Raw genomic sequence first — 13,191 nt, forward strand, 5'->3', positions numbered from 1 at the left:
TGGTAGGCTGCAAATCCCCATTTGAGATCTGTGGCAAGGGAATGGGATACCCGAGAGAGAAAGAAAGAAGTCATAGACTTCTGTGAAAGGCCAGAACATTTATTTTACCAGCTGTTTTAACCTTAATTATAACATCAAAGCAAAATGTTTGTAATCACTAATCTCATTTTAAAGTTAACAAGGTCATGAATTCCATAGACATTTAAAACTATGCTATTTCTGTGGCATGTTAAAATCTTATTGCTGAACCCCAAACATGTGTATGAAATTTATTGGTTTAATTTGAAGCCGATATAAGAATATCTAGGCCTGGAGGAAAAACTAGGCAAACTAGCTGTTTATTTCCCCAAGTAACCAGCTGTGGTTTGTGTTAAATGCATTGCCTCTTACCATCTCTGCAACTTCACAGTGGAGCCGGGTTCTTCATTGTTGAAGAAAATACCTAGTGGTAGTCACTAGTGTGAGTGGTTTCAGCCTGCAAGACTGTCATGTTTGATCAAGTAGTGTGGAAAGAATGGGAAAGACACTAGAGAACTATTGCCCCCTGGGAAAGACTGTTAAATAGCCAGACTGAATTACTGATTGAAGGAAAGGTTAATAGCTGGGCTATGACTATCTGCTTCAGCTTCCTGAGGAAAGATTTGACCTCAACTCAAACTTCCTACAATCCTGAAGGCTGATGAGGTTCCTTTAGGATCTGCCATTACTCACTACTAATCAAAGTAAAAATGTTCCTTACTTTGCTGTACCTGATGCCAGGATTGTTTATTGTATAACTTGTAATTTTATGGCTACAGCCACGCTAAAAAAAAAAAAAAAAAAAAAGGGAACTATTCATATGCTCTATCAAAGTTTACATGGCTAGCACTAGCACAAAATTTAAGATGAGAGACTTCAGACATGCACGGCAGCTTCTCAGTGGTGATGTGGCCCATGCTCTCATCAGCCCCTTGTCAACCTGAGGACCAAAATCCATCCCTTGTGGTGACTGTGGAGGAACCTCAGAAGCTGCATCTGAGTGTCTGAGTTCTCTGTGATACTACTGTTGTGGTTCCTGTTATGTGCCCTTCTAAGTAAAATTAGAGTAAGGTAAGCCAACAATGTCTTGTGAGTTTGACTAATAATCTGAAATTAAACTTACTATTGTGGTCTTGCAACTGGTCTTTCATAATGCTTTGCTTATGAAAATAATAATTTCTAGGTCAAGGCTATCATTAAGCACACACTTTGTCTTGTTCCCAATACTTGGCTTTTACTGTTTTTGAGTCCTTGAACTGTTTCCTTTTATTCCAATATATACTACCTAGGCCACAAGCAATAATCCTAGGCAAACTGGTACCAATCTATTTCACACAATGACCCTGTTGAACTGGGATCACCCATGAGTTTTCACATAGAAAAATGATCATCTTATTTTTAAAAAGTAGCCTATGTAATGGCAGTTTTGACTCAATGATAGGCCTCTGTAACAGTTTCTCATGGAGTGATTCACATGTTATAAACCTATATTCAATCATCATGGTACGTTTCCCCACAAATTCCTTAAAAAAAAAAAAGATGGGCATAGACACTACAAGACAAAAATTGCTACATAAGCATATTACATTTTAAATAAACTAAAAGAAACATGTTGACTGAAGCTAAGGCATATTTGGAGCATCCAAAAAGCCACAAGGGTGGCTTGTATACAGCTGCGATTTTAAGACCAGTTTCATAAAACCCTGAGAAATAATCAAACTTCTATTGTACAATGACTTAATTTCTAGTTTCATGTCTTTTAAAATCATTTTTTAAAAGTATTTCAACTTTTATTTTAGATTTGGGGGGACAAGTACAGACAGATTTGTTACATGGCTGTACTACGTGATGCTGAAATTTGTGGTATGATTGATCGTGTCATCCAAGTAATACGCATAGTACCCAATAGTCAGTTTTTCAATCCTTGTCCCACTCCCTCAATTTCACATCTTGAAAGAAAGATATAACATGCACCCTGCAATTTATGTAATATTTCTTGTTTATAAAAATATACCCAAATTTAACTTCTACAAAACACCATTTTAATTTAATTACCAGCTAGTAGGTCTGCCGATGCTGATGAAGTAGAAGCAGCCTGAGGTGCAGGTTGGGGCTCAGAGGCACTACTTCCAAATGCATCTATCCATTATCCATTGTGCAGCGGAAAAGTAAGAAAGTGTAAATAGTAAGTACAGTAAGTAATTGAAGTATTATGCAGAGAAATGCAGAGACATGACAGTGTACAGTGAGCTGGTCTTTTGTGGGTATGTGAAATGATCACATGAATTATGCTCTGACTGGTTTATTCTCTCAAAGAGAGTTCTAAAATATTAACAAGTAATACCTCCTTGTAATATTAAGAGAATTCTTTTAAGAATAAATTTTTTTTTACTAAACCCTGTGATCTGTCAAAACAGAAGCAAAGTTTTAAACATTTTACCTAAAGGTAATGAAACAGATTTTTTCCATTTAGAATTCTATTGAATATTTAAAAGAATTAATAAACTAATTCAAGGAACAGCAATATTATCTGTACCTATATATCAAGGTTTAGTGTTTATTTGACACAAGTGTTGAGCCCCCAAATGTCAGAGACTGTGACATCTTTGTATTTCTCATGTACCCATCATGGAATGTCCATGATGCTTCAGTGTACAGGAGGTATACAATGTGGGTTGAACTTTCTAAGGATGATATTTTAGCTCAAGACTTAATTCAGTGCATCTTCCTGCCCTCAGATAACACATAAAGGAGAGGAAAATATATTTAAATCAGCAATACATTTCCAATCCTTCTAATTCTTTGTAAGGATAGTAAAACATTAAACTTAATATAAATAAACCTACAGAATAATGGACAACATCTAGACCTTATGCTTTCAGTTTTAACTGGCTTGCTTTCATTTCTAAGTTATCTATTAATAGATCATGTTTATTTTGCTTTTAAGAACTTAGAGATGTTGATTTAGGCAACAGATCAAGATCACCAAGGAAGAACAGTAGAAGGAAATTCCAGTCAGGTAATTCTACATTAGATGAACAAACAGTTGAAAACATAAAGACTTCAAGTGAAAAATTATGTGTTTTGTTAGGTCATGCACTGAAAATTATAATGAAATAATGAGGATGAAGATGATGATAGTGAAGAAATGAAAATGATCTTAAAAACTTGAGTTTACATTTAAGAGACAGAAGTAATTTTATATAGTCTAAAGAAAAAATAATGAAATGTAATAAAATAGATCTCAAAATTATTCTGAAGAAAAAACCTTCCTTAAGTGTTGATGGAAGAGAAATACGCACCCCCAAAAAGGTCTATGACACCTGAAGAATCCACCTTTGCTGGCGAGGCAGTGGTTGCAGGAGATGGTGCTGCAAACGCATCCACTGCAGTGAAGCACAGATAGGAAAAAGTGCATGTCACCCAAGAGAAAAGAAAACCATGAGCCTTGACAAATGGCATCTTGGGGTTTTATGGTTCACTCCAGGCAGAAAGACTGTAGACAATCTTATCAGTTAAAGAAAAGCAAACAGATTTTAAAATACACATTTTCTGGTACAAAATAAAATTTGACTCCTTGAGGTCATTTTAGTGTGAAAAAACTTTCTCTATTCACTAGCCTTAGATTTGAAATATTAATCCTCACCAGTTGATGATGGTCCTAAGGGGGAGTTTTTCTTTTTAAGTAAGTTTTAAATTTAAAAGAACTCAAGAAAAACCCACATGTCATATTCTTCTGTCCATGCATTACTTCCACCAGACATTTTTGAAGGCCTGACCTTGGCAAAGCACTCACCGGATAAGAGGTCAGCAGTGAGAGAACTCTCGGGCACAGGAGAGACCCCTTGTGGTGGAGAGGAGAAAGCATCTTCCAAAAGTGAAACAAACCAAAACCAAGCAGAGGTAAGTAGTAGAAAGCTGAAATCAAAGTCAAAAATCTAACAAATGCATTATCATGGGTGAGTATAAAGAGCTTAATCAGGAAAACATCTAAGAAACGAAAGTGAAAAAAAGGGTTGCTTTGGTTTTACCTGTACCAAACAGGTCTATGCTAGGAGCAGCATCTGGCTTAGGCGCTGCAGCAACTTCAGGAGCGGACTCAAATAAATCTAAGACCAAGAATACACATGACTTTACTCAACTTGAACAACAAGCCTGAAACAGCATCACTTCTCAGTCCTGAATTAGCACTTTTCAGAATTCTGAATTAAGCGGCAAATGGTTTCTAGAGAACCATTTAATTATACAGTCTTCATGCAGTGCATCTCAAGGACCAGAATTCAATCCACCAGACTGAAGAGGTTGACAACAATAACAAAAAATTACCACCAAAGATATCTAGAGCAGGAGGAGCAGCAGTGGCGGTGGCAGCGGAGGTGGTGGTAGTGGTGGTGGCAGCGGCGGTGGCAGTGGTAGTGGCAGCAGCGGCAGCTGCAACGGCAGGAGCAGGAGAAGGAGCAGTTGCGGGAACCGGAGGGGCTGTGCTAGCTGTAGGGGTAACTACAGGAACACTGGTCTCAGGTGGCTTCATTGCAAAGAGGTCCAGCTCAGGTGCAGCCTCTGCACTACCTTCAGATGGGGCAAAGGGGTCTTTTGGAAAGGAAAGTGGAGACACACACAGCATCAGTAAGGAAAGAGGCAAAAGACAGCATCATAACTATGGCAAGAGACACCCTACACAGATATTTACACATTAGCTTGGTGTGAGGCTCCTTGGATTTAACTACTATGTTACTGGCAGGGGTTAGTGACTAGAATGTTTTTCTAAAGAAAAAGGAAAACTTAGTAGGTACCACAAGTTAGGAAACTAAAGCACTTTGCAAAGTGCTGTAAGATTAACCTACAGTCTAGGATCAGAGATTGCTATCCTCCAAATCTTCACTTAATTTGGTCAATCTGGTAGCTTTGAAAATTTATTAAAACATGCCAATATATTTGAACTCAATGTTACAAGAGTACAATATAGCATTAGAAAAAAAAACATTAAGACAGCATACTTGCACTGACAAAAATTGTCAATCTTAAGAAATTGTCAATTTTGATAAGTATGTACTTCATTGTCTTAATGTTTTAAATGCTGGCATTATTTATTCAGTTACGATGAATGATATTTTATACTCAGAAGAAAATAAAATTAGAAAAACATATGGCCACATCTAACTACGGGGGTTTTACATTAGGACAGAAAAATAACAGACTGGCTAATGACTTTAAACCCACCATTTCCTGAACATGCATCAAGTGCTGCTGCTACAGGGGTTGGGGTAGCTGGTGCGGCGGCCCCTTCGGATGCTGCAGGGGCCTCCCCAGGAGAAGCTGCAAAGGCATCTTGGGTGCAGTTTTTAAAACAATAGAAATTAAAGGAATAAAAAGAGAAGAAAATATAGTAAAAGAACCAAGTTAAATTGTGAATAAGGCTCCCTTATACAACATGAATTTTTTAAAATGCATTTTTATGGCCCATGCACTGTTGGTGGTGACAAAACAATTATTCTTTGCACAACTTCATGTTAGTTAACATGCAAGTGATATAGTGTTGATACTGCTGAGGCCTAATAGGATCCAAAAGGTAATGACATTCTCATTGTATAAGGGCTTGAGAAGCATGTTTTATGTATCATTAGAAATTAATGGATGTAAAAATTAAAATAAAAAATAATTTTATTATGTAATTTAAGACATTAAACTTTCTCATCCAGGTAATACTGATACACTGTGTTATTAAAATGTCCCTGTCTCATAGTTTCTAGCAAATATGATATCTTCTTTAATGCCAATGCAATTAAATATATAATGACAATGTAAACAATTCTAGTTTTAAGATTTTTTTATAATCTAGTACAGGCAAAATTACAGTGTTAACATTAAAGGTTTACTAAGCACTCCTACGTGTTAAGTCTTCACTATCCTTGAAAAGCATTTCTAAATGTAACCAATAACTTATTTTAAAGATATAGATAGATAAAATTAGGGTATGACACCATAATACAATTATATTTTTCTAGTTATTTGGAAAATAATCTATTTCCAACAGATTAAAACTATAGTTTCATATTTTAAGACCATAAGTGTATTATTATTTATAGTAGAATATTGTTAATATACAAGCAGCCACAGTTTATAAATGCCCAATTTACAAATGGTTGATGTGTACAAATGCTTCCCAATGTGTTTCTATCAACAAACAATGTTAGTTAAGGTAAAAAGTCCTGGAGCTTGCATAGAGATGCTATAGTTTCAAAAGTATAGAAGGAATCAAGTAATCATAAGCATGACAGGCTTAGGAGAAGAAAGTCCTGGGGAGTGGGGACCAGCACTCACCTAGAACCTGTCACTTACCTGCTAGACTTCCCACCTCCAAATACTGTCTATAGCAATATCTACTTATGTTTCTCAGAACACTGTTCCTTCCATCATGAAAATAACTTGTCATATATACTTGGGAAGTGCTACACAGTATATCCTCTTCCTTGGAGATTTACTTAGTATATTAGACTCTCGGACATGCTATAGTCAAGAAACTGTTTCTCGGTTTGACCTGGCATGTCCCAAACTCAGTATGAAACACTCTTCAGTAATGCTGAGTTCTAGTTTTATGTGGAATAACAAACATTAAACTAGATACTTATTTGGGTTAAAAGGCCCTTTACCAAATCACAAATATCTCTAGAAGGGACAACAGGACATCAGTTATTCATATCTTATGGATTAGTCTGATCTGATTGCTCCTCTTGTTATACTGAGGAAATATATGTTCCATTCATTTATTATTAGAGACAACGTCTTTCTCTGTTGCCCAGGATGGAGTGCAGTGGCACTATCACAGCTCACTATAGCTTTTAACTACTGGGCTCAAGTGATCCTCTGGCCTCAGCCTCTGCAAGTGCTGGGATTATAGGCCTAAGACACTATGCCCAGCCAGGAATATATATATTTTGAGTACAAGTAGGCTGAGATGCCAAATAAATAAAACTAAAGAATGAAGAATGTATTAAGGGATAGGTTAGGCCAACTTTCTAAATGACATGTTAAGGATACTAGAGGACTTAGAGCAACACACTCCCTAAGAGAGGGGCAGAAGAATATAAGACAAGTATGAAAAGAGGTTGTGAGGGCTGTAAATATTTTGCCATGAGTCAGGTCAGATGTTTTCTTTCTTTTTATTCCTATAAAGTTTGGAACTGAGGCCAATAATATTGCAAAGAGTAGAAACAGTAATAGCAGTCATATATATTGCCATTATTAAATTTAATATCTGTAACTATCTTGTGATGTAGATTCCACTATCTCTGTTCTGTAGATAAGAGAACCAAAGCTTACAGCATATGTGTTCTCACCACAAACAGTAAGTGAAGTAATGGATATATGTTGATTAGCTCAACTTAGCCATTCCACAATGATACATACTTCAAAACATCATGTTGTACATTACACACACACACACACACACACACACACACACACAAAGTTTAATTCTTCAATTAAAAATTACTTTTTAAAAAAAGTCTGATGACTTGACCAATGTTACAGAGCCAGAAAATGGCAGAGTTAGGATTTGGCTCAAAGCTGTCTGACTGAGCTTTGTGGGTTTAGCTACTGTACTGCATTTTTTATGAAATGTGCCTCATTCTATGATATTACTCCCTCCTTGAATAAACATCAGTTACATTAGTGCCATGGATCAAATAGATATTTGTGGGCTGACCCTTTTGGGTTATCACTTATGTGTAAGTAGAGAAAAAGCCCATATTGTTATAGTTACATTCTCAGAAGAGGGTTTTTAAAAAATTCCCTTGTTAGCAAGATATCTCCTTTAAATGCTTCTCTTGTTACTTAAAACTAAACATAACTCATCTACAACTCTCAGAACTTTCTTTAAAAATAGGAGCTGCAGGTGTTCCCACCCCCAGCTGTTTGAATCTTCCCAGACTCACAGGAGACATGAATGAGTGTGCAGATGGTACCAGGCACAATCATTGTCTGATTGCAGCCACAAAGGGGACCTTGAGTGAGAACTGACCAACTGAGCTCAGCCAGCCACCAGAACTGTGAGATAATAAAATCTGAATTTGTTAAAAAAACAAAACTTTATTTAATATCGATTTTTTTCATTAATGGCAGCATTATCTTTCCAGTATTGCAAACTAAAGCTATTTCCAGTTCAGTTTTCTTTTTCATGTTACCCACTTGCAGTTAATTTCTACATTCTGTCAGTTTTTCAACCAGTGCTATTTCCTGGAAATGCATGCTCCTGCTGTTCTTCAATTATGGACTCAGTCTAGGCCTTAATCCATAAACTGATCTGACTGTGCAGACTAGTCTTTTTTTCCCATCTAGCACTCTAAGAAAGAATTTTCCCCTCAAACTTTTTATCCTGTGACTGACTACCTCTCACAAATCTAAGAGCTGTTGTTTCCCCCAGCCTGACCTATTCTCCCCATCTACTTTGGCCACATAAGCCATTTTAAATCACACACTCGGAACAAAGGGTTCAATTGTTCTCAACAGCCCAAGGGTCACATTCTGGTTCCTTTTCTTCCCCAAAGGTCCCAGGTTATAAGGCTTTTACATGAAATCTAGTAGAAAGTGCCCAAGCATTGGTTTTAAGGAAGGTTGGCTAACTTAGTTTTTTGACCAACATGTCCCCATAGGATCAGGCTTGTGAGGTGAGTTCTCTGGTTTTCCAGCCACTTGGTTTAATGTTTGCAGACTACCAAACTCATGAAGATTTGCTCACAAATTGACACAGCTGATTGAAAGAGTTTCCTTCTTGGTGTTCAGAGGAACTGGCATCAATTTAGCACTCCAATGTTTAGAAAAACCCTGAGTTGTTCAAATCAATGTGTTATTGTTAGTAAAATAAGCATCGATATAAAAATGGACATTTTAAAGAATTTTGTCTTTTATTTTTATGAATATTTATAAATTTTACTAATTTTTTAAAGCATAATACTGCCTTGCAATCCTGTTCTGCAGGATCATAAAAAGCAGATCTCATTTCTTAAAAGTTCACTTTAATAAATGAAGCATTTAATAAATGTATCTGACAAAAAATTTTTAGTGACTTACATGATGAACTACGTACATTGAAATGACTAAAACATTATTTGTGTATCAATCTGAATATTTCTGTTATAAATAATTATTATTGTAAAAATTTTAATTTTAAATATAGTACTAATTCATTAAACAGTTTTAAAATTTCATAGGCATGAAATTAGCCATTTTTCTGAAATTCAAATCCATTAAGCTTTATTTTTAAAGAAATCTACTTAGTTGCTGTACATATTGCATAGGACCTCAAAAAGGCATGTTTTAAAGTTGTAAAGTTAGGCTGTGTTAAACAAAACATAACCGGTTTTCTGATTATTCTAGAGTTCTACCTTGCCCATTGTAGAGATACAAAATATTTAAAAAATGGCCACACAAAGTAGCCAAAGAGATTTTAGCTTAGGTTTTTATTAAAAACGTAAATCTCTGAATAACTTCTTATAAACCAATGAAGGCAATGAAAGAAATTAGAGAAAATCCCAAGACAGATAACGATACATATAGACTCCTGAACATAAAGGATGGAGATTTTACAGCTATCAGAGGCCAGGAGACAGTTTTAGAAGTATACAGATCAATAAAACAATTATGATGAGATTTTTAAATATAATTGTCATTGTACACTCATTTCTCAGCCAGATTTTTTGAGATGGAGTCTCACTCTGTTGCCCAGGCACAATTTTGGCTCACTGCAACCTCTGCCTCCAAGTTCAAGGAATTCTCCTGCCTCAGCCTCCCAAGTAGCTGGGACTACAGGTGCCCACCACCATACCCAGCTAATTTTTTGTATTTTTAGTAGAGGCAGGGTTTCACCATGTTAGCCAGGATGGTCTCAAACTCTTGACCTTGTGATCTGCCTGCCTTGGCCTCCCAAAGTGCTGGGACTACAGATGTGAGCCTCTGCACCTGGCCCAGGACAGTCTCATTCTTTGGCACTAAGTTACATGATCCTCTGCAGTACTCACCCTTTAAGCTTATATTTAAAGATAAAAAGAATGCCATCATGAAAATTTTCTAAACATACAGATTTTTCTACTTGATGAATATAGTCAAAGCAGAAATAAATAACAAACACAAACAGCATAATACCACAAAGAATATTTCAAAGAAATATCTTAGGCTTTATTATTCTAGAGGGCTATGCAGGAAGTAAGATAGAGTTGATTGATTTCTTTGAAGTAATCACCTTCTCATAAGTGGACTGAAAACAAAAAATCTAAACAGCTAAGGTATAGAAATGTTTCAGCACAAAATTATTGTGCATCCCGTTCATATTTTCCTTAGAGTTCTACTGTTAAGACAAGCCTATGAGAAACTACCCGCAGCAACACCAATAATAGAGGGAGGGAAAAGGATACATTTTAAGTTAAATACGTTTACTAAGTGTATTACATATTATTATTACAGTACTTTCAAGCTAGAAGGGACCTTAGAGATCCTCTAGACCAAGGTTCCTATAGTATAGATGGGAGAACTGAGGGCAAAGGAGGTCAAGAGGCTTATCTTACCTTAAGTCAGGCCTAAACAACTTTGACCTACCAGATTTAGATTTGTGGAAGAATTTCCTAGCAGATTTAGATTTGTGGAAGGAAGAGGAAAGAAGTTGATTTTAGAATTGTAAGCTAAAACTTAAATTTTTGGTTTCAAAGGGTATAGGGGCATAAATAAAAACCTAACCCTCTATAGTGTGTGACTCTTTTAAATTTAACTTTATTTTTGAGACAGGGCTTTGCTCTGTCACTCAGGCTAGAGTACAGTGGCATGATCATGGCTCACTGAAACCTCCACTTCCTGGGCTCAAGCAATCCTCCTGCCTCAGCTTCCCAAGTAGCTGGGACTACAGGTGCACACCACCACAACTGGTTAATTTTTAATTATTTTACAGAGACAGGGTCTCACTATATTGCCTAGGCTGGTCTGAAACTCCTGAGCTCAGGCAATTCTTCCATCTTGGTCTCCTTCCAAAGTGCTGGGATTACGGACATGAGCCACTATGCCAAACCATGGGTGACTCTTCATTCAAGGGTCTGCAATTCCTTCTCTCCTACTCTTTTATAAACAGGTTTCTCCTGTAATAAGAAGGACAGTGCAGCAAGGCAGCGGGAAACTTTTGCAAAGCAGTGGAAACAATGCTGTGTCTAGTTGAGTGCTCCTTATCTTGGATGATGTTGGCCAACCTTAGAGACATGGCATGTAGCAGAGTCGTAAGTGACAGTGTGTTAAATGCATCTTCCCAGGGGTACATATTGATTACACTAAAGCCTGCCAAATCTCTCCTGTTCTCACCATTTTCTTCCTCCAATTTCTTTACCATATTCTCAAAATGCTCTGGGAAATATGTTATATGGTAATGAAGATACACAAAACTATAATGACTATAACATCACTTAATGTATATATTTGATATGAGAACTTCTCTAGGTACAGACATTAGCACCACAAAGATGGGGATACATATATGAATAAATCAGCTTCACATGGCTCATCAGGTCCTGGCATATTATACTGGCAGAGTCCAAGATATTTTAGTGAGTCAGAATTTACATTTCCACGGAAAGCATATTTTTAGACAATCATTTCAAAGACGGACTTAAATCTGTTTTCAATTAGCCTTTCAAGTGATGCTTCAGATGTTTTCTCGGAGTTCCAAAACTACAGATGATCCAAGTTTTTATTTGGACAGAGCAAGCTTAAAGCTGTAAAAACAGGCACATCCCTAAACTCTCTTAAGAGAATTCCAAATCTGAATTACTTTTAGATGATTTTTTTTGCCTTAAATATTAAGAAATAACTTAGGCCAGTATTGCTCCTCCCACATTCCCCAAATATTCTCTGGGCTAATTTTAAGCTGGCCAAAAACTAAATAAACCTAAAGGTGACAGAGAGCTCTGGTACCACTTTTACACAGACACTGGAGAGCAGGAACATAAAGGCAGGAGTTCTGGTAGCAATTTGAATTCTAATGTTAATAAACCTGAAAATCAAATGGGCCTGATGCACTGCAACCTCGGCTATAAAAGTACTAAAATTAAGTGAAGAGAAAGTTGATAAATTTAGTGAAGATAAATATACATGAATGAACATTGAAAAAGTACTTAAACACTCTGGCATGCTGTTATATAATGTTAACAATTTTAAACACCTTAACTCTCAAGTAATTTTTGCAATCCTGAAAGGAAACAAAAATAGTGGCGAGACTAACTAACCTCCAAAGAGATCCACTTCAGCAGTGACAGCAGTAACAGTTGTAGTAGTAGAGGCAGAAGCTGAGGCAGTTGCAATTTCAGCACTTGTAGTAGGAGGGGTAGGTTCTGGTGCAAATGGGTCTGAAATCTGTGCTTCAGAGGGAACAGAGGAGAGTGCAGCCAAAGAATCTATATTTTACCAGAGACAGAGAGAAAATGGAAGAGAAGGAAAAGACGAAAGATATACCAGACTCCAAATGGTCAAAATGAGGACAGTTGTTACACACAGAAGTCACTCAAAATGGAAGTTTAAAAACAAAGCTTTACTCACCCTCTCCTAAAAGGTCTACCGATGTCCATTACATTGGCAGCATATGAATAAATAAGAGCTAAAGTTGAAACACGCAACCATACCAATGTCCAAGCCACATAAGGCAGTAACTAAAAAAACCTTAGCTTTATGTATCTTCTACACCATTTGTAATTAAAAAATAAATGCACTACCTATTATTGTGGAACTTTCAAGCTAGAAGTCACCTTATAGATCCTTTAGACCAAGTTTCACCTATAGACATATACACTAGATTTTATTAACAAGAAAACAGGTCACAAAACTACTTGTACTATAGTTAACCTTATACATGAAGATATCAGAATCATATGATCACATAATATTGATTAGCTTTCCAATATGTGTTGGTAAATAATTTTAATTCTAACAAATTCTGGTAGTAATCCCATATATCTCAAAAAAGTAGAAATTTCACTTTAAGCATGTACAAAAAGAAACAGTTTTCCCATGTCTAAAATATACAGACATAAAACACACACTTATGGCTGGGCGCGGTGGCTCAAGCCTGTAATCCCAGCACTTTGGGAGGCCAAGGCGGGTGGATCACGAGGTCAAGAGATCGAGACCATCCTGGTCAACATGGTG

General features: G+C 36.5%; 1 protein-coding gene across 46 annotated transcripts in view; it reads right to left on the bottom strand.

The window, feature by feature from the left end:
* Positions 1–13,191, bottom strand: part of SNAP91 (synaptosome associated protein 91) — a 155,515-nt gene that overhangs the window by 35,670 nt on the left and 106,654 nt on the right. For 20 of the 46 annotated variants that reach the window (XM_078369676.1, XM_078369647.1, XM_054254201.2 and 17 more), the window contains 8 exons: positions 12,586–12,600; positions 12,276–12,443; positions 5,239–5,346; positions 4,345–4,608; positions 4,050–4,127; positions 3,815–3,886; positions 3,321–3,404; positions 2,074–2,157 (listed from right to left, as the gene is read on the bottom strand). In XM_078369676.1, the coding sequence (XP_078225802.1) occupies positions 2,074–2,157; positions 3,321–3,404; positions 3,815–3,886; positions 4,050–4,127; positions 4,345–4,608; positions 5,239–5,346; positions 12,276–12,443; positions 12,586–12,600 (873 nt within the window). The remainder of the gene's footprint in view (positions 1–2,073; positions 2,158–3,320; positions 3,405–3,814; positions 3,887–4,049; positions 4,128–4,344; positions 4,609–5,238; positions 5,347–12,275; positions 12,444–12,585; positions 12,601–13,191) is intronic. The other 26 variants (XM_078369657.1, XM_078369665.1, XM_078369656.1 and 23 more) reach the window with 3 other exon arrangements.

This window comes from Callithrix jacchus, chromosome 4, assembly GCF_049354715.1.
Source record: "Callithrix jacchus isolate 240 chromosome 4, calJac240_pri, whole genome shotgun sequence".
NCBI lineage: Eukaryota > Metazoa > Chordata > Mammalia > Primates > Cebidae > Callithrix > Callithrix jacchus.